The sequence below is a fragment of the Pinus tabuliformis genome, chromosome 5_1 (genome assembly GCF_031772625.1).
Source record: "Pinus tabuliformis cultivar Carrire ecotype Pingquan chromosome 5_1, CPIR1, whole genome shotgun sequence".
NCBI lineage: Eukaryota > Viridiplantae > Streptophyta > Pinopsida > Pinales > Pinaceae > Pinus > Pinus tabuliformis.
The window spans coordinates 623,617,837-623,638,348 of record NC_142305.1 but is presented as its reverse complement, the minus strand read 5'-3'; the positions used below and the strand labels follow the sequence as shown (position 1 = coordinate 623,638,348).

Genomic DNA, 20,512 nt, shown 5'->3' with positions numbered 1-20,512 from the left:
TTTCTGTGTAACTCACAATTACCCCCAACTCTATTGTCGGCTCTAGCTTCTTCCTTGATTATTTGGAGACATGGCAATAAACAAAGGCTCCAAAAATCTTGAAGTGCGACACATCCGACTTCCTCCTTGAGAAAACCTCTTCTGTTGTGATCATGCCAAGAATCCGACGAGAACTCCTGATCTGCAAATAGACCGTTGTGTTGCATGCTTCAGCCCACAAGTGTAGATGTAGGGTTTGGCCATGCAACATATCATGTGCTACTCCCACAATGTTATAGTTATTCCTTTAAGCCACCCCATTATGCTGTGGGTTGTGGGGTGTTGTCAGCTCTCATCGAATGCCTTCTTTTGCACAATTTTTTTTGAACTCATTCGACATGTACTCACCCCCATTATCACTCCTGAGAGCCTTCACCTTGTTTCCTATTTCTTTCTCCACCAGTGCCTTAAACTCTAAGAATTTGGAGAAAGTTCCATCCTTCTTCCGCATGAAGAAGATCCATCACTTTTGCAAGTAGTCATCAATAAAGATGACAAAATACTTGTGCCTAGCAGTGGAGGATGTCAAGAAAGGTCCAAAAACGTTAGAGTGTATCCTTTCAATCATTGTATGTGCTATGTTGTCTCCATCATAGAAGGTGGCTTTTGTATACTTCCCTAAGGTACACCCTTTACATGTGTCTTGCTACTCTAGTGCTCCTCTAGGGAGGCTTGTGGTAATATGTTGCATGATCTTCAAAGTGTCATGATCCAAATGGCTAAGTATTCTATGCCAAATTTCGTCAACATCATGGCTTTGCACCTTCTTCGCCTTTGTGCTCAATGCAACACAATCCTCCACATATAGCTTGTAGAGATTCTTCACATGAACCTTGCTCTGCTTCACCTATCACGTGGATATGTGTCTCATGAATGCCTTTCCTTTGTTGAAGATCACATCATAACCACAGTCTTCCAAAACTGCAACAAAGACAAGATTCTTATTTAGACCTCGAACAAACATCACATCCTTGAGCTTGAGAGGGGAGCCTAACTCCCTCTGAAAGGTGATTGTACCAGTATTGGTCTTGTTGTACCTTCCATCATCTCCCATATTGATGTGCATCTGGAGATCTTTCTCCTCAAAGTCACTAAAAAAATCTTTATTCCCCATCATATGGCACGAGGCACCATTTTTGAGGTGCCACACGCTTCCCATCACTATGTTGGCCATGCATGAAATGAGAATAAAATCAAACTCTAATTGTGAAGACAAATCTTAACCCACTACTCCTCCTGAGGTATTCTTGCTTTCCTTCTTGTGTGGACACTTCATGGCATAATGCCTGAATTCATGACAGTGAAATCACTTGATTTTGGACAATTATTTCTTCTCGCCCCTTGAATAGATTTTGCTTTGGATTTTGATTTCTTCCCTTTTCCTTTATATTCCTTTCCAACCACGACACAGTTCTCCTCATCCCCCCCCTTGGATGAAGTCTCCTCTCTGGTATTTCGCCTTATTTCTTCCTGCACTAGGTCGAGCCATAAGCGCTCCCAACTTGGTAGTTTCTCCCTACCATTTATCGAATCTTGATAGCTATGCCAGCTCTTGGGAAGGCCCAAAATGGCTAGAGCTACCAAGTCTTCTTCAGGTAAATTAGCGTTGACCCCGACAAGTTCATCACGACACTGTGTAAACCTACTCAGATACTGCAAAATTGTGTCATTCTTCTGCATCTTGATACTTCAAAGCTTGTCCTTGAGTGCCAACTTCTTGTGGTCACTATTATTCTTGAACAATTTTGTCAATGTTTTCCACATCGTGAACAAAGTCTCTTTTCCTTGGATATTCAAGACAATATGATCTCTTACTCCCTCCAATATGATTCTCCTTGCTTTAGACACATCTTTCTTCCATTGAGAAAGATTTTGGGCATCAGATGCTTGGGGTTTTTCTACATCTATCTTGATGTGTTATAGCAACCCATTTTCATCCAATATTGCCTTCATGCGGTCCTTCCATGCAACAAATTTTGAGGTGCCTTCCAAGGCATACTCAAGCCTGAGTCCATTGAAAGCCATATTCTCAGTCCTAAAGAAAACTTGTAACATTGATCTTCAAATTCGAACCTCCTACAATGACAACTTCGAAATATTTGTTCTACAGTGATTCCAGATCTGATACCATGTATAAAATAATGTGAAGATTCAATACTACTCATGAAATTTACTAAATCACAAGACTTGAAGCTACTCTACTGATCTACGAAAGTTAATTCACCATCTATAACAAGAATCATAGACATGCCAAAGGAAACATCACACACGCACATAGATTTATCTAAGGGAAAGAAACTACTCAAAACCCCTTACTATCTATATTGAATTAATCAGAGAATATAGATGAAATACATATGCTTTCTTAGGCCTAAGCACACCCCGTAAGTGTATAGTCTATCCCTCTGCCTGATTGACTGACTCTGACCAACACTTAGCCAATTTTCAAACCCTCCAAGTTCCTATTTCCTTACAATGTTCCCTTGGGAAATTGGCCCCTATTATTTAGGAATTTCCGACTATTGAATTGTGCAATTCCCTAGGGTCCTTCCTCTGTACATATTAGAATATGGTACAACTGATAGTACACTTCCTTGGAATCTCCATCTTAACTGGGTAACTTGAATTCTCTGCATGCAACAATTATTTTGGTTTGATTGATCACTGAGTGTGGTTGAAGTTCCACTTTCACAACTTGACCTCCACTAGTTTTTTTACAGTTAGACCTAGTTCAACTGACAATAACTCAAATTAACTTAAATAGATTGCTACAAATTAGCAATCAAACATATTGAATTAAACTCAATCTTCCCCAACTCGAATTAACTAAGTTAACTGAGTGACAAGTTCCATGTCACCTCAGTTAACTACCTCCAAGTTTTTTGTTGAAATAGAAATTAAAATGTTCTCAAGTTTGACCAAGGCAAAGTCATACTGAGATTGTCTTGTTGCATTTTCAACACCGTGCACATCTACACTACGGTTGAGACTACAATATTCAAGTTTCCTTTCAACATGAACTCAACATACAATATACTAGCACCAACAACGTATAAATAGCAGGTACTAAACTATCCATGACAATATAAGGCCCAACAACAATATACCATCAATACATATCATCTACAACCACTATGCTTCTCCTCAAATCTTCATCTGATTCATCACATGTGTTCATCAGCCTTAAGTTGTTCTTCCATGGATGCAACTCAACTCCTTTGAGATTTTACACCAACTGAGCATTTATCTTTGTCTCAGGTTCACCTGCAACAAGTTCCATTTTACTTTCTTCTACATGGTCCATCTGTAACCCTAGTCTTTCTCATCTTTCTATAACAATCCTCTCATCATCTTTAGTTGTAATTTGATTTCAACTACTTCTCTATCAAGTTTGTCCTAACTTAATCTACTATGGCTTCTCTCTGAATCTTTACTATGACTCTCAGTAGTCACAAATTTCCTTCTTCTATGAGCTACTCCCTGCTCGCTGTGAAATGCACAAAATCCACTACAACAAGTTGACACCATCAACTCGTTTGTAAATACCATACTAAGCTATTCCATGCCTATTCTTCTCTTGGTATTTCTACTGACTCCTTCCTCTATAATCTTCATCTGAGAATTCTCTTCTCTTTTGGCTTATGCATTCAATTTACTCACCTTCTTCCTCTAAGAGCTTTGTTGTTATTCCTCACTTTCTACCGCAAGCCATCATTCTCAATTGAAGACATTCATCACTGCTACTTGTAACCAACAATTAATTATCTAACTGAATGAAATACTCGATCAAACTTGGATGGCTCTGAAGCGATTCCACAGTAAAAGACACGAAACCCTAGTCGCCGCCGAACGAACCTGCCATAGCCGCTGCAGGTTCCACCACTGACAGTCCTATGGCATCAGCTGCAGGAGGGGAGAGCTCTGCCTCCCCTCCAATGGACATGCCCTCAACTGACAAGAAGCAAAAGACCGTGAATCTGCACTCCGCAGACACAGACCCAGAAACGGAAAAAGACCAGCAAAGGACGCAAGGAGGACAGACGCACTCAGATCGAAATGTAGAGGACGACGCAAGCAATGGTAAGCACACCAAGACGGGATCATCTCAGACAAAAGTGACCTCTGCAACCTGTATTCCAAAAGCAGCAGAATCGATCAAGGTCGAACTGCCAAGCCACCGCATCAATGGGGAAATCCAATTTATGCAGGATTACGCACTCATTGGAAAGTTCTTGGGATTCTGGCCCACAGAAAAAGCCTTACAAGGATGGATAGCCTCAAAATGGAAGCCCAAAGGACAAGTGACTTTACAGCTTGGCCCAAAGGGCTTCTTCACAGCCATATTTAACTGTCTAGAAGACAAAACAAGGATATTCGAAGGCGGCCCGTACTTCTTTAACTCTTCAGGTTTGTATCTAACGGAATGGAAGCCCCGATTCAACCCTGATAAAGAAGACTTTAGTTGGGCCCCTGTATGGATAAGAATGTATTCCCTTCCTGTGGAATACTGGCGAGAAGAAACGCTGGCAGATATAGGCAACAAGCTGGGGACCTTCATCAAAGTTGCAACCGAAACCAAGACGCGCAAATACACCTCTTATGCTAGGATCTGCGTCAAGATGCACCTAACCAAGACCCTTGCAGACACGGTAAGTCTCTTTCACGATGACTTTGAATGGAAACAGCCTTTAGATTATGAGCATATCCCTTTCCGCTGTCGAAAATGTCATGAGCATGGCCACCTCTTCCGTGACTGTCCCTTAAATGTGCAGCCCAAAGCTCCTTCCAATGAAACTAACATGGACCCAGATGGCTTCACAAAAATCCTCACCCGCCGCCGACATGCCAAGAAAAACCAAGCAAATCCGGCTCAAGCCTTTAAGGCGAACCCCCAGAACCGCTTCTCTGTTCTCGCCTCGCAAGATATACAAATCAGTCCCAACGCTGATGACCCGGATCAGCCGCACCCTACCTCGCCCTCCCACAACCGCTCCAACCCCTCACTCTCCTCTGACCCAGCCTCCTCTAAATCTGCAGATTTACCCTCTACAGAGAAAACCATCTCTGTTTCAGAGCTCGGACCCCTAATCCCTTCCAAGGGGAAAACCATGTTGAATGAGAATCCACAAGCTTCAGATATGGATCTTGACGCCGCCCTAGCCTTGAGTCTTCATGAAAATGCAGTGGAGGAGGACCTCATTGCCTCAAATGATATGGAGGAAGATCGAGAAGATGTAGATCTAGAAGAGTTCGACATCTCCAAGCTTGACATCTCCAAACTGGAGACAGCATGCAAGCAAAAAGAGTACAACTCAATCCCTCCTTGGCAAATAGACAAAATTGAAGGAGTCCTAACAAGGGTACAGCACCATAAAAGTTTGGGCATCCAAGGAGGCAGTCACTGGGATGGAAGGAAAATCCTTAAAGAAACAAAGAAAAGGGGTAGAAAAACAGATCTTCAGAGAACAATAATAGTAGGGGAACTACTTATGGATTCGGGGCAATTCCCCAAGTTGACCAAGTTTTACAAACCCAAATCTCAGTCTACATGAAGCTCATCTCTTGGAATGTAAGAGGACTCAATAGTCCCTCTAAACACAGAATGATTAAAAACCTGATAATGCAAGAAAAACCAGCAATAGTCTTTCTTCAAGAAACAAAAAGCAGCAGCACAACAATAGATAGTCTCAGCAATAAAGTATGGGCAGGCAGCAGTTCAATCTCAGTAGACGCCTCAGGGGCATCCGGCGGTCTAGCCATTCTATGGAACCCGCAGATTGTGTCACTTGATAATTTTCATGCCACTCTGCATCTCATTCAAGCTACATTCCACCTCATCGGAACCAATATCCATGGGCATCTCACCAATGTATACTTCCCGCAGACAATTCAGCAAAAATTGGACCTCTTGGACACGATTTCCCTCCTCAATGAAAACAGATACTTCCCCTTATGGATTGGAGGAGGCGACTTCAACATCATAAAGTCCATGGAAGAGAAACAAGGGGGCAGAACCAGGCTCGACAGTGATAGCAGCGGCTTCAAGCAATTCATTCAAAACAATCAGCTCATGGACATATCCACCTCCAATGGCATCTTTACCTGGTCGAACAAGCGCAGAGGGGCTCACCATATTGCCTCACGGCTAGATCGGTTTTTAATTTCAGACAATGCAATCCACCTCGGAGGAGATTTCAGCGCCTCAATCATCCCACAAGGAGGCTCAGATCATTGGCCCATTCTTCTCCAATGGTCCAGACCAGGCAATTGCAGCAATAGACCCTTTCGATTCGAAGCCTTCTGGCTCACAAACACCAATTTCAAGGCCGTGGTCAATCAAGCCTGGACATCCTACATCCCGCCGGCAGGAGCTAAGATGTATCAGTTTCAACAAAAGCTGAAACATCTGAAGCAAACTCTTAAAATATGGAACCGAAATCATTTTGGCAACATACAGGAGAGCAGACAAAAACTGGAACAGCAAATGAAAGCATTGCAACAAGTATTCATTCTGGAAGGACGCACAGAAGAACAAATTCAACAGGAGCAGATCCTCTGGAATCAAATTGAAGAACGTCAAAAACAAGAGGAAATTCTATGGCGGCAAAAGTCTCGAATAAGCTGGCTTAAAGATGGTGAGAAAAATACAAAATTTTTCCACAAAACCACCATCCAACGGCGTATGCACAACAAAATTACCTTTGTCAACAATCAACAGGGTGAAAGAGTAGAGGCTCATGAAGATATGGAGAAAGAATTTACAGGATACTTCAAGGACATTCTAAAGGAACCTAACAGCAACCGGGATGAGGCAATCCGGGCCATCACACAGCACATTCCTAAAATTATCAATGAGGATCACAACAATCACTTGCTCCAGCCCATATCATTAAAGGAAGTAGAAGAAGCCATGGCTCAGCTCAAAGACGGCAAAGCGCCAGGGCCTGACGGATTCACAGCCAACTTCTTTCACGAATTTTGGGAACTCATCAAAGTTGAAGTTTGGGATCTGGTGGAAGAATCCCGTAGCATGCACTGGGTCCTCCCGGCCCTCAACTCAACCTTCATTGCCTTGGTTCCCAAAGAAGCGGCATCAAACAAACCTGAGAAGTATAGGCCAATAGCGCTCTGTAATGTGATTTACAAACTCATTTCAAAGGTTATTGCAAACCGACTCAAACCGCTCCTACCCTTGCTCATCTCTCCAGAACAGACGGGGTACGTTGAAGGTCGGCAGATCATGGATGGAATAATTCTATCAAATGAAGTCATACACTCTTTAAAGCTACTCAAGAAACCAGGTATGCTTCTCAAACTAGATCTTTCTAAAGCCTTCGACAAGCTTAGCTGGAATTACATTCATAAAATGCTCTTGGCTTTTGGCTTTAATGTAACCTGGACCAGATGGATCATGAACCTAATCACTTCTCCCAGTTTCTCTGTCTTACTGAACGGATCCCCCTCACCTCCTTTTCACCCCTCGCGTGGCATCAGGCAGGGGGATCCTTTATCTCCTTTCCTCTTTGTTTTAATGGCTGAAGGCCTAAGCAGGCTCCTCAAATCGGCTGTTTCCTCCCAAGCTCTCAAAGGCATTTCTCTTCATGGCCGCGCTCCTCAGACGCATCAGCAATTCGTTGATGATACTATGCTCTTTGGGCATCCTTCAGCAAAAGAAGCCTCTGCATTCAAATCTCTCCTATCCCTCTTCTCTGAAGCCTCTGGCACGTCCATTAACGCTGCAAAATCCCAACTCTTTTTCTTCAACACTCCCCCCTCTACGCAAAGGAATATTGCCCGAATTCTGGGATTCACAATTTCCCACCTGCCTTCTAAATACCTGGGAGCTCCCCTCACCGATTCAGCAATCAAGCAGGTGTCTTGGAGATCGCTATTGGACAAATTAGAATCAAAGCTCTCTTCCTGGACTTTCAGGGCTTTAAATCTGGCAGGCAGGCTCGTTCTCATTAAATCAGTTTTACAAGCTATGCCGCTCTATCTCTTCTCTATCTTAGCAGCTCCAAAAGGGGTTCTGAAAGCTATACGCAATCTTCAGCGAAACTTCCTCTGGGGATCCACAAGCCTGAACAGGAAATGGGCTCTTGTCAAATGGACAGAGGTTTGTAAAGCCAAATCAGAAGGCGGGTTAGGACTTCGGGATCCGCTTCAAAGCAACAACACTATGGGAGCTAAAATCTGGTGGAACTGGGTCTCCAAGCCAAACACCCCATGGGCCCAACTATGGCAAGCCAAATACGCCAGAGGCAGCCAATGGAGTGACCTCATTAGAATCAACCCAACTGCGCAGGGATCACTCATCTGGAACAATGCAAAAACCCAAAGTAGCTTCATTCAAGAACATAGCTTCTGGGAAATTCACTCAGGCAAAGCTGCCAGATTCTGGGAAGACTCATGGCAGCAACTTCCCAAACTGGCCAATTTGTTCCACAAACCTCTCTGGCAGGCTCAAATGAACCAAGAAAGCATCCCACTGGTACACCAGTTCTGGCAGCCATCTCCAAATCACGACTTTCAAACATGGAAACCGGCGCGACTCTGGCAAATAGACTGGCAGGGAGAAACGTATACCGACATTGATCAGGAACTCATCAATAGGAAAATCCGCCTTTCCAATCAGCAGGACAAACTCAGATGGGGCTACACAACCAAAGGCACCTTTACTACCAAAGAAGCTCATCACCTGCGCTATTCCAACCTCCAGGCGGCTAAAGATCAACTCTGGGAACAAGTTTGGCATACCGGGCTATGGCCCAAAATCTCCACCTTTTTATGGCTACTTAGCAAAAAACGCATTCTCACTTGGGACAATCTGATAAAAAGAGGATTTGTAGGGCCATCTAGATGCCCAAATTGTAACATAAATTGTGAAACTATCAGTCATCTAATGGAAGAATGCCCATTAGCAAAACAAATCTGGGAGAAAGTCGAAAAATGCAATATGAGAGCACACCCCAGGCTGGAGGATATAACGGCAAACATAAGGACCTGGGCCAAAAATCCGTTCAAAAGCAGGATTCTTAACTCTCTGTGGAGCATCATACCTGGCTTTCTGTACTGGACCCTATGGAAAGAACGCAACCATAGAATCTTCAATAGCACATTCAGATCCATAGATGATCTTTGGCTCATCCTCAAAAAAAACATTCAGGAAACTCTGGCCATCAGAGTATGGAATGATAATGATATGCCAGAAATCCAACAGGAGCGCAGCATTCTGAAGGAATGGAATCTTGATCTCAAGTCCCTAGTCAAGACAATCACCAAACCTTCCACCAGATCCGCTTCACCATCCTCTTGGTCCCCTCCTGCACTCAACTCATACAAGCTGAACTTCGACGGCGCTGCCAAAGGCAACCCTGGCCCTGCAGGCTTCGGAGGAGTCATTCGTAGACACAATGGAGAAGCGATACTAGTATACTATGGCACAATAGGTAAAGATACCAACAATGCAGCAGAGCTAGAGGGTCTCTGGAAAGGAATATGTCTAGCTGAACAGCATCACTTCTCCCCACTGGAAGTTGAAGGCGACTCTCTTATACTCATAGAGGCAGCTAAAAGAATACAGGCTGGTGCTAAGGCAGTTAAGATAGCAAAAAGCTGGAGATTGCTAAGCCGATTGGAATCTTTGGAGGAAAAGCTCCACACTCCCCACAATTTAACCTTCCATCATGTAAGGAGAACTGCTAACCAGGTAGCAGATCGGCTGGCAAATCAAGGAGTGTCACAGTCGACACCTTACTTCTCAGGCTCCCTAGACACGGTTGAAGATGCTCAACTCAAACAGGACTGCATCTCTTTGGTGCAAAAAGACCTCCCTCCCCCGGATGCGGGTGTCTTTGACGTATGAGCGGCAGGTGGCTCGTCACATGGGCAGCTGTCAGCCCGGACGAGCCACCATATACCAGCATGCTGATGCATTTACTGTGACGAAGGGTGAAGCCATCGGGAGGTTAAGTCTGGCTCAAGCGCCATTCAATGCGAAAGGAGATTTTCTTGGGATGTCAAGTCTGGTTCAGGCACCATTCAATGCGCAACATCGGACAGGGAGAATGGAGCTCAATAAGTTCGAACCCCATGTTGCATTCCCGCATTCTTCCAAGCGGCTTGAGCAAATTCTGGCAGAGACAGAACATTCTCTGGCAAGGTGTAAGCTTTCTCAGAGGGAAACTGTTACGGGAGGCAGTCGAAGGATGCCAATTGAGAGGCTCAGGATGAGCAGTCGACGCGGCGGTTCTAGGGGTCGCTCTGCTACTCAGAGGCCCGCCATTTCGCCCTCCTCCTCAGTGGAAATTACTTCTGAGCAGAACAGAAGTCCGAGCAGAACAGTTGGTCGTAGAAATGAAAGAGGCAGGGGAGAAATCCTAGATTGCGGTCACAAGGAGCATCCAGCCGTCAGATATCGCATCCCCTGCACGCTGGAGAATAATACGCTCATTGTTTCAGTCACTGTGGAGCATTGCAGTGACCTCCGGGGGCCAAGGGACGACCTGACAGTGCCAAGGGTGGATTTGCAGGTTCCCAGAGTTGATATGAGGCAACCCACTCAAGCTGAAGAGGCCGGCCCCAGTGAGCCGGCTCAGAGGATGATGCGCCCAGAAGCGGAGGAAGATAAGAAGCTCAAAGGTTTAGCGACGGATGAGCCTCACACTATTGATGAGGATTAGCTCAAAAGCCTCTCTATTCTCACAGCCAGGAACGCTACTCTCGGTCCATCTCTTTCTTCTTACTTTGTTTGTCTGTTATGGGGTCAAAGTCCACCGTGAAGGTTTATGTGTCTACAATGTCAGTCTACGTGTCAACTATGTCAAGTTATGGGTCCATCGTGTCAAGTTATATGTCCACTGTGTTGGCTCAAAAGCCTGTTGTGTCGATTTAAATGTTGGTTATGTCGGAAGGAAGAAACTGGTCCCTTTTTGCACCAGTGTTGCTCTGAATGGCTAATCATGGGAAAATCTCTTCGGAGATGCGAGGCCACGGCCCTTTTGTAAAATTGGATGTAATTTTGGTTTTTTGTAATATAAATTAGCGCAGTCTTATGGAGAAAAAAAAAAACAATTAATTATCTAAGGACAAAATACCATTACCTCCTTGTTAAATCTTCACTTGAACACACAAGTGTTGTTGCAGAATTCTTGTTACTGATGTCATCCTTTGTTGTTGCGACCTTCATGTTCTTTAAATCAACACCATTCTTCCTGCTCATTATCCAACCATAACTCTGGTCATCTTAACTTTCTTTGTAGCAATTGTTTCACATGATTGAGTTCTGCTCCAACTCAACCATCTCCTTCTCAAATTCTTTATCACTCATTCCTTTGAGTCCACTTGCTTTGACACTTTTCTTCTTTTGCTTGTGACTTTCCTCTGAACCCCTGCTATGACTAATAATAGTCATCTTCATCTCTTCCTCTTGTGAACTCTCCTTGTCTACTAGTGAGTTGCAACAAGCCCTTCTTTTCTCTGTAATAAGCCTTCTACTTGTCACCCATACCAAGTCATCCTCCTAGTATCTTCTCTTCTCTAGGTTCTCTATAGTAGAACCTCTTCTTGAGCACTCTTTCTCCTTAGCTTTCAAAGTTGTTAGCTATTGCATATTCAATTGCTCGCACTTATTAGTTTTCAACAATTTTATTTTACTATTGGGTTCCATCACCATTTATTCATCTAAGAGATTTTCCTGCTCCTCCTTTGACATAGCTTACTTTCTATGGTAGTTGCTACCAATTTAGTCCTGCAAACACAATTATTTTAATGACCAAGTTAGCATAAACATCACATTAAATTTTATAAGATCTATAACAAGATCTCATCTTCCACAATCTTTCTTGGATCTACTTGTTGAACCAATTCCTTTCCAACCAATACACTTGTTTTTCCTCAAGAGCATATCAACTCTTCACTTCCCTGCAATCATCTCACTTACTTCCTAAGAATTCAACTTGTCCCCCTCTTGTTGTAAGGTCCTTCTCTTCAAACTCTTTTCATTTCCAAGTTGTCTTAAACCTGGAAGTTCCATCTATACATGGATTAAATCTTCTTGATAAGCAAGCATGTCCACTATCAATTCATTTCACTTTCAGTTGTACTGTAACTCTAAAATCCAATCTTTGTTGTTCTGACTACATCACCAAAGAGAAAACATGTTGTAACATGCCTCCCCTCATATCTACCCACTTTCACTGGCTTTCCTGGGGTAAAAATGAGCTGAGGGGATAATATGACATGACTCAACCTCCTAGATGACCTTAAGGAAATGGATCTGACATAACAAGACCTTACTCACTTCCCTCAGGTGCTACAAGACCCCGGGAACTAACCAACCATTCCAGGTGTCCAACCCCTGAGATAAATTTCTTTTCAGTGAGATAGACCCCTAGTCGCTCCCATGATAAGGCATCCAAGCGAATGTAACCCTCCATTCGCTCCCATAGGCCTGCTTCCTAACAATTGTAGCCTTTTTTAGGCAGTCTTGTGCTAGTGACTGTGAGATTTAATCCACTTTTTTCAGGGCTAGGATCCAGACCTCTACCCAAAACTTAATGAAACTTCTAGAAATGATAAATAACACATATACAAAGCCTCTGACACAAAACTGACTCGAGGACTTGATCAATCTAGTCTAACCATGATAGTCATTCCATCAAACACATTAAGAACATGCAACCTACAGGTCATGAATGCATATCTAAACATAGAGATATGAAACTTATCTAAGGTTTACCAAGAAGGACTAATGCCCTCTCACAATAGTTGCCATGATACCAATTAGATCATGCATTCATTAACCAGTCATTCATCAATTAAAAGGTGATAAGAGCCATACTTAAATCTGTCATAAAACCATGCTTATAACCAACATATAACCAAATAATCAACAATGATAGAACAACCATTAAAGCCACATAATAACAAGTACATTTACTCATAAATACAAGAGGAAATTAGCTCTTATTAACCATATGCAAAAGCCAACCAAGTCAGGGACTTCCACGTACCACCCAACCATAGATTGGGTTGAACCAAATCTTTCTTTCAACCAATCGCCCCCATTCCATATTCCAAGCATGAATGTAGGATCTCATGGGATAAACCAATCCATAAACAACCAAGGTAATCCATAGGTTAAACCACCTTCACCTTCACACTATTGTGATCTCACCTAAACCGGCCCCGAGATCACAAAACCAAACCAAGCTTGGATGCCTCATAATTCCTTCGCCATCCCTTGAGGAATTTTCCTATCTCCACCGACCTGTTGAGGGCTTCCCGGATAAAATCATCTCCACCCAAAACCCTTGGTATTTTCCTGAGACCACCTCACTCGGATCCAAAACCTTTCGGCAATCTAAATCTCAACCAAGATTGAATCCCATCACACTATGGCTATCTGGAAATGGCAAGGCAAGGCTAAAACCATTGTCGAACCATAGAAAACCCATGCCAAAGACAACAAATGAACCAAATACACACATGCATATACCATGCATGAAAAAACTAGCTAGGAAATCATACATGCAACCTGCTACCTGCAAGTATTCCAGTTGAAGTCGCTTTATCGAACCTTTCCTTACTTGATCTTTGTTCTCCTTGTACTCCCTTTGCTTGCTTGCTTTCCTTCTCCTCTTGGTGCTCTTCTCCTCTCTAGGACTAATTCCAAAAGAAACTAACAAAAGGCCCCAAACTGATGCTCTGACGTCTTTTTATTATTGATGCACCTAATTTCTTCATTTTTCCTCTATTTTCCTTCAACTTCCTCCTCACATGCAACTTGTGACCTTTCACCTCCCTTTTCTCCTATTTTCCTTTATTTTCATAAAATAAATGTTAATAATGCATTTTTTCCTTTTCAAATCCTTTGTCATTGCCTTTGCAAATTTCCCCTTGGCCATAATAAACAACGAGTGATGCCCACTAGGATACTTTGCCCAAGATTCAACTTGGAATATGTGCCCCATGACCTTGGTCTTATTTTGCCTTTATTAACTTTATTACATGAAATTTTAACTCAGGGTTGTTACACATGCTCAAATATTCTCCAAAGAATATAGTTGAACTCTGATACCACTTGATGATAGACTGGGTTACCCTGGTTGCCAATAACCCAGGACAAAACTCCACACATAGCGCTGTAAAACTTTCCAACAATATTTCATGCAACATTTAAAATATGCAATCAAAATAAGAATATGAATTTACTTTGCTTAATGCCATGAGAGATATTTCTCTCACCTTATAATCCTTGTTCTCACCTCATCCAACTTAAATAGGACTCAACTTATCTGATGGTACAATGAGCAGGTCCACGGGCATTTGTAAACCTAACACGTGGTCCTAAATACTTTTTGTTGTAGGCACTACGAAATGATTTTGTAGCGCCCTAAAAAAACTGTATTTCAAATTTGAGGAAGATGAAATGACTCAGCTTGGTTCCTAATTGATTCTCCACTTCATTAACTTGATTCTTAACATAAAGAGTGGTTTCATACACCTTTCTTCACTAGATTTACAAGGCCAAATCGAATTTACCAGACAGGGACAAGTCTAAAGGGTTTTCATAGGGTGCTTTATGTTCTTCTGTGACAATGCTCTACCACTAACAGAGAATCATGTAATCACTATTCTAGGGTGTGGCCACACATTCTTTTACATACTTTACAACAAGAATCCCAAAGGATAATCAACAATCACACCATGCAACTTTACCATCTGAAAATCAGACAAAGAGGCATTTTAACATTGTTTCCAAAACATTATGATATGTTCTACAATAGCAACACTTAGTCATTGTAAATATCACACAACTACTATAGGGAACACTCTCCCACAGGGTTCTGAACCAAAATACAAAACAACTGTGCACAACTACATAATGGTTGAGGCCACAATATTCATGTTTCCTTTCAACATGAACTCAACATATGATATACTAGCACCAACAACATATCAATAGCAGGTACTCAACTATCCATGACAATATAAGGCCCAATAATAGTATACCATCAATACATAACATCTATAGTCACTACGCTTCTCAACACATTTAGATTCTTAACATAAATCAACTCAACAAGTGGAGACAAACAACTTCACTAACAATATGCAGACAGAGAAGTTAATACACACAGAGGCATATAAACAACTACTCATTAATCAAACTCAACCATACATTAAAATGGGCAGATATATGTGCAGCCCAGGCCTCTCAACCTCTCTCTCTTCTCCTTGCACTGGAACTTCTCTTCTTCTCCTCCTCTTTTGCCTCTGCTGCACCGCTCTTCTCAAACACTGTTCCTCTTTAAAAAGAAAGATAACATGGGACAACCAAGAGTAACCAGACGAATCGTTTCCCCTTCTCCACAAAATGAGGGAAACTTAAACTATATTTACATTAGAAAATATTTCCTCCAACTTATTTTAAAAACAAACTCACTTCATAATGTAAATATTTACAAAACATTAAAAATTTCTCCCAACATCACCATGTGACCATCCCATCACATTGGCAAGCTCCAATCCAATATTCGTCGAATTTTGTGCTCCATATATGCACCTGCATCAGATTACAATGGCACGTGAATATAAAAAAACACATGTTCGATCATATAGGTCATTGGTTGAAAGAATGAATTTTTTTTATCAAGTTCCAAAAATTGGATCATAGCAAAAACTATTGCACAAATGAAAGCATGTATGCGAATATGATCAACTCTAAACATTTAATGAGTTAATTTACATATTGAATTCAAGATAGTGAACATTGAGAATGATCCATAGGATGATTGTCACTTTATATCAGGACTTCATTGCTTCATCAAAATATCATTAATTATAAGGAAGTAGTTGAACTTGTCATGAAATTTAAATTTATGGGAATTTTTGGTGAGTTTCATAAGAAACACAATTTCAACATCAATTTATAGCTTTCTCTAGTTAGATACAAGAGTTATCAAAGAGAGCATATATATATATATATATATATATATATATATATATATATATATATATATATATATATATATATGAGTTTCATAAGAAACACAATTTCAACATCAATTTATAGCTTTCTCTAGTTAGATACAAGAGTTATCAAAGAGAGCATATATATATATATATATATATATATATATTAACTGGAAAGAGCAGGAGATATATATTAATTTGTGTTTATACGCGGCCAAAAACCAGGAGAGTTACAAAATATTGAAGAGCCACCAAAGAGCATCTATAAATACATTCTGATCTACCCAGCACAATTTACTCAAAATTACAAAATTCTCCCTTGAAGCTTTCCTATAGCTATAAATCCTACATAACTAGTTCAATAAATATTTACATGTATATTTTGACATCAAAAACTTTGGCAAAAAGGTATAGAAGGAACAGGTTACTCCTCCATTGGCACAAGTATGTTGAGATCAATTCTAGTATTTTCTTCCTCTGCCTTCGAAATATTCCCACTCAGCTGAAGATGCAGTTGCTCAATTTGAAGACGTAAAGCATCCACTTCATCTTCCAACTATCGAATTCGCTCGTTTTTCTCAAGTTGTTGCTCTTGCATTGCCACAATCTCCTTCTGGTGTCGATGGATGCACCTCTACATAATTTCTATCCCTTCCTTAATTTCGATGTGTTCTTTGTCACAAAGGCTGCAAACCTAGAGATGCCTCCCATGATCCAATGCTCTGTGCCCAGGCAAGCAACCAGTCCAAGGCCAGTGACGACCCCAAGAACTTGACACAGAGCTCTGATCCATAGGAGAGCACACAACATCCGTTGCGACTACAAAGGGGAGACCTAAACAACAGTCCACAGTGAGAAGGAGAATACCCGACTCAGAAATGAACCCAATACCCTGTTGGAAAATTGTAAATTCAAAATTAGAAGCACCCCTGACCGAGCCAAGTAGGTTGACATGCGCTTTCTTTCCAGAACTGGCTTTGTTGCCACCCTCTGAAACACCCAAATTCGTCATAAGACGACTCTCTGAACCCATCATGTTATATTCCACCATCGTGCGAATAACATTGACTCTGTCATTACACCGACAACAAAAGTTCCCCAGACTCTGCCATTGGACCCTTGTGAACTCCCCCATAGCAGAAGAAAACCATCTCATGAGATGAGACATATTACCGTTGCTACTCCTTATAAAGAGGATGTTGGTCTAAATTCTGATGCAGAGTTGATGTGAGGTACTTATTTTGTTGATATCCAAATGTTCAACTTTAATTCCTCTGCTCAACGAAACATCCATCAACTTATTCCTCACTTGCGTCTCGTGTGCGAACTAACCCCCTGGACCAGATGGATTAATTGATCTCACACTCCCATTTATTTATCTTGGCTTCTACTCGATTTCGTTGGTTACTACCACAGGTACAAAGAGTAGAAACCCAACATCTCATGTTGAGGCTTCTCCAATGTCCAAGTGTTGTACAAGATAAAGGATAGCAGCCACACTTCTTTAGGTGCCAATCTTCTTGAGAGACACTAGTTCGAAGGATGGGTCAGGGGAAATGAATGCCGATGGGATAGGGACAAGGAGAGAAGGGGAGTGGTAGCCTAGGTGGCCAGGGTGGGTGGGTACGAGACGGGAGGAGACTGAGGTGGAAGGGAGGGAGGGTGAAAGGGAGGGGAGAGGAGGAGAGGTAGAAGGGAAGAAGTGGGGAGCAGGGGAGAACAAGAGGCGATCTGGAGGAGGCATGGCAATGGAGATCTGACCAATTTATTTTTCACAATTCTTGATCCTTTCAAGTGCATACTTCGTTGTCAATAGATTGAGGTACATAATTGCTCTTAGGGAATGTTGAACAAACCCATAATGCCATTCACTTTGTTGCTTCCTTCATTCATCTGACATGCCCGATTGGCTTGATGGTCGGCCTCCATATTTTTCTTTTTAACAAGATTGGGTAGTTGATATATTATCAAAAGCTTTGTTGGAGCAAGCTCCTATTACAAATGACTGCAAAAAGATAAACATTTAAGCTAGGAGATAGGAACGTAATCTCTTCTCCTAAGCTAGTGTTCAAGACATCATGTATTTTTATGGGTATTCTAGTGTACTGCCTAACAAACTGACCTAATAGAAAGATGAATTTACATGCCATGGGTTCTCTGAAAATTTTTCAAGGCTTATAGACTATTTGCCCCTGAGTTGGTTGTTTCTTCTTTTCATATTTGACCGAGTTCTCTCCTTCATTACTTGTGTTGCTGATTTTGTAATGTGCCACTGTGGTTCCATTTGAGTTGATTTCCTGTTCTTCCTTTGGCTTTGCATTCTGCTCCTTGTTTGTTGTGCTTCCTTGGATTTGTAATGCCTGAGGTGCTTTTTCTTCTTCTGGTGTTGACCGCTTTCCTTTTGTCGGGCACGGGGGCCATTGGAATCGACAAACGGGGTTTTCAGTTTAATAACTGCCCAGATTAAGTTGCAAAGTTCGGAATCATGGGATGGACGGTAGAGATTATCCAGAGGTGTTGCAGTTTGGAGGAACCGTCGCTGTCGTCGATGAATCAAATCAACGGTCATCGGGTGCGAAAAGGTTCGAACAATAATCAATGAGAAAGGTGGGTTTAAAGGCGAAGGTGGTATTTCAAGTGGATAAGAAACCGTGAGTGGTAAAAAGGGGAGGACGCCCAATTCCATTGATCGGGCAACACGTAGTAGCAGAGGAGAGAGAGAAAACCACTTTTTGGGCGAGTAGTCTCCGAGCATGTTGTCGGCCCAATATCGATAAGAACCATCGATGGGGACATATCGACGGTGGGAGAAAGTCACACAAGTTTAGAAGGGTGGGTTGATCGCCAACCGTCGGATCAGCCACTAGATCAACGATCCAGCTTTGATCAGAGATCAGAGAGAGGAGAGAAAAGTGATGCGGTGAAGGCTTGGGGGGGCGGACCTAACGATATATTTAGGTGCGAATGAAAGCTTATTTGAAGTCCAAATTAAGCACTCAGTCATGATTTTCCATTGTATTTCGATAATAATGAGGTCCCAGAGAGAGGACCGAAATCTGGACATAACAGAGGCTTTACGCTGCAATGGGGCGCTGGGTGGAGGGAGTGGAGGGGATGGGGGGAATATGGGGTGAACAAGCTGGGTAAGAAGAGGGGAGAGGGCTTAATATGAAGTCTGATCGCTTAGTAGAGGTAACGCTGAGGGCTATTATATAAGGTAGGAAGGGGATTTGAAACCAAAGAAGCATTATAATGACCTGGAAGGTGAAGATTTCTTCACTGAGATTGCTTCTGCGATGATTGCACCCTCTATTCTTATAGTGCTTTAACGCTGCCCGATCCCTGCCTTTGATGAAATAGTTTGCAACATGGTTCTTGTGGCCATGGTTGCAATCTTCCTTCCTGCTGTTTCTCATGCTAGAGTCTAAAGTTTCATGGATTTTCTTATGCATTTCCGTGACTTCCTGGCTGTTACTGCAGTGATGAGTCCTTTGTTGGTTTTTTACTGTTGTTTTTGATTTATTGCTTTTATCCTTGTGGTTTTTCCTTGATTTTGGTGATCTTTATACTTGTGCTTTTTGTTGCTCATCAAGGAACATAGTTATGACATTCTTCCTAGTTTTCACGAACATACCCTTCATTTTTTTCCACTGCTTGGTTTGCAAAATAATCCACCTGTTGATTGTGAATTCTCAAGACATGTCTGAAGATTACATTGCTAGAGCCTTCCAAGTTCTTCCTTATTCTTCTAAGAATTTTGTTCATGAACTCATTGTTTGGGTTTTTGTTTCTTGCCATTGCCTCTATTATTATGGTTGAGTTACCTATTATGATAGGATGTTGAATTTCTCTTTTTTTATTATTCTTGTTCCCATCAACAAGCTGTATGCTTTTGCCTTATTATTTGAGATTTGTCCCAATCCCCATTCATATGTGATATTTTCTTTCCCATCAGGATCTAGGATTATTCCCCCTGCCCCTGCCTTTCCCGGGTTATGCTTTGAGGCCCCATCAAAGTATAAACAGTATCTGTTCTGATTTGTCCTCTAGTTTGTCAGTTCCTCTTCACTCATTCTTGTTTTCCAAATATTTCCTGAGTTTATCTTCCTATTTCCTTTTTGTCCATTATTGTTTATTATGGCTTTGTTAAGCCAATCTCGCTCTTCCTATTGAAGAGTGCTATAATCTGTTGGTGTTGTTCCTTTGACATTGAGGTTTTTAGAAGTTAAACCCCATGTTTTTGAGAGGGTCTTCCCTATCCTTGGAATTTGATTTTTGAATATGCACTTATTTCGTGTCAACCAAATTTGCCAACATAGAACTACTGGGATGCACTTCCATATTCTCTGAATTGTGACTTTCTTCTTTGTTGTGTATGGATAGGCCTTCTCGAGGGTCTGAAGAAAATCTGGCAAGGGCTGTTCAAAATTTATTCTTATTTCCAAAGGACTTATCAGCTGCTGCCAACATTCTTTGGCAAAGGTGCATTCTTGGA

General features: G+C 41.8%; 1 protein-coding gene across 1 annotated transcript; it reads left to right on the top strand.

The window, feature by feature from the left end:
* The first annotated feature begins 5,659 nt into the window (after positions 1-5,659).
* Positions 5,660-9,904, top strand: LOC149166484 (uncharacterized). The gene has a single exon (XM_089430172.1). The coding sequence runs from the start codon at positions 5,660-5,662 to the stop codon at positions 9,902-9,904; it is 4,245 nt and encodes a 1,414-aa protein (XP_089286298.1).
* Positions 9,905-20,512: the final 10,608 nt, after the last annotated feature.

Coding starts and splice junctions, on each gene's coding strand:
- LOC149166484 (XM_089430172.1), top strand. CDS start 5,660: ATGCAAGAAAAACCAGCAATAGTCTTTCTTCAAGAAACAAAAAGCAGC.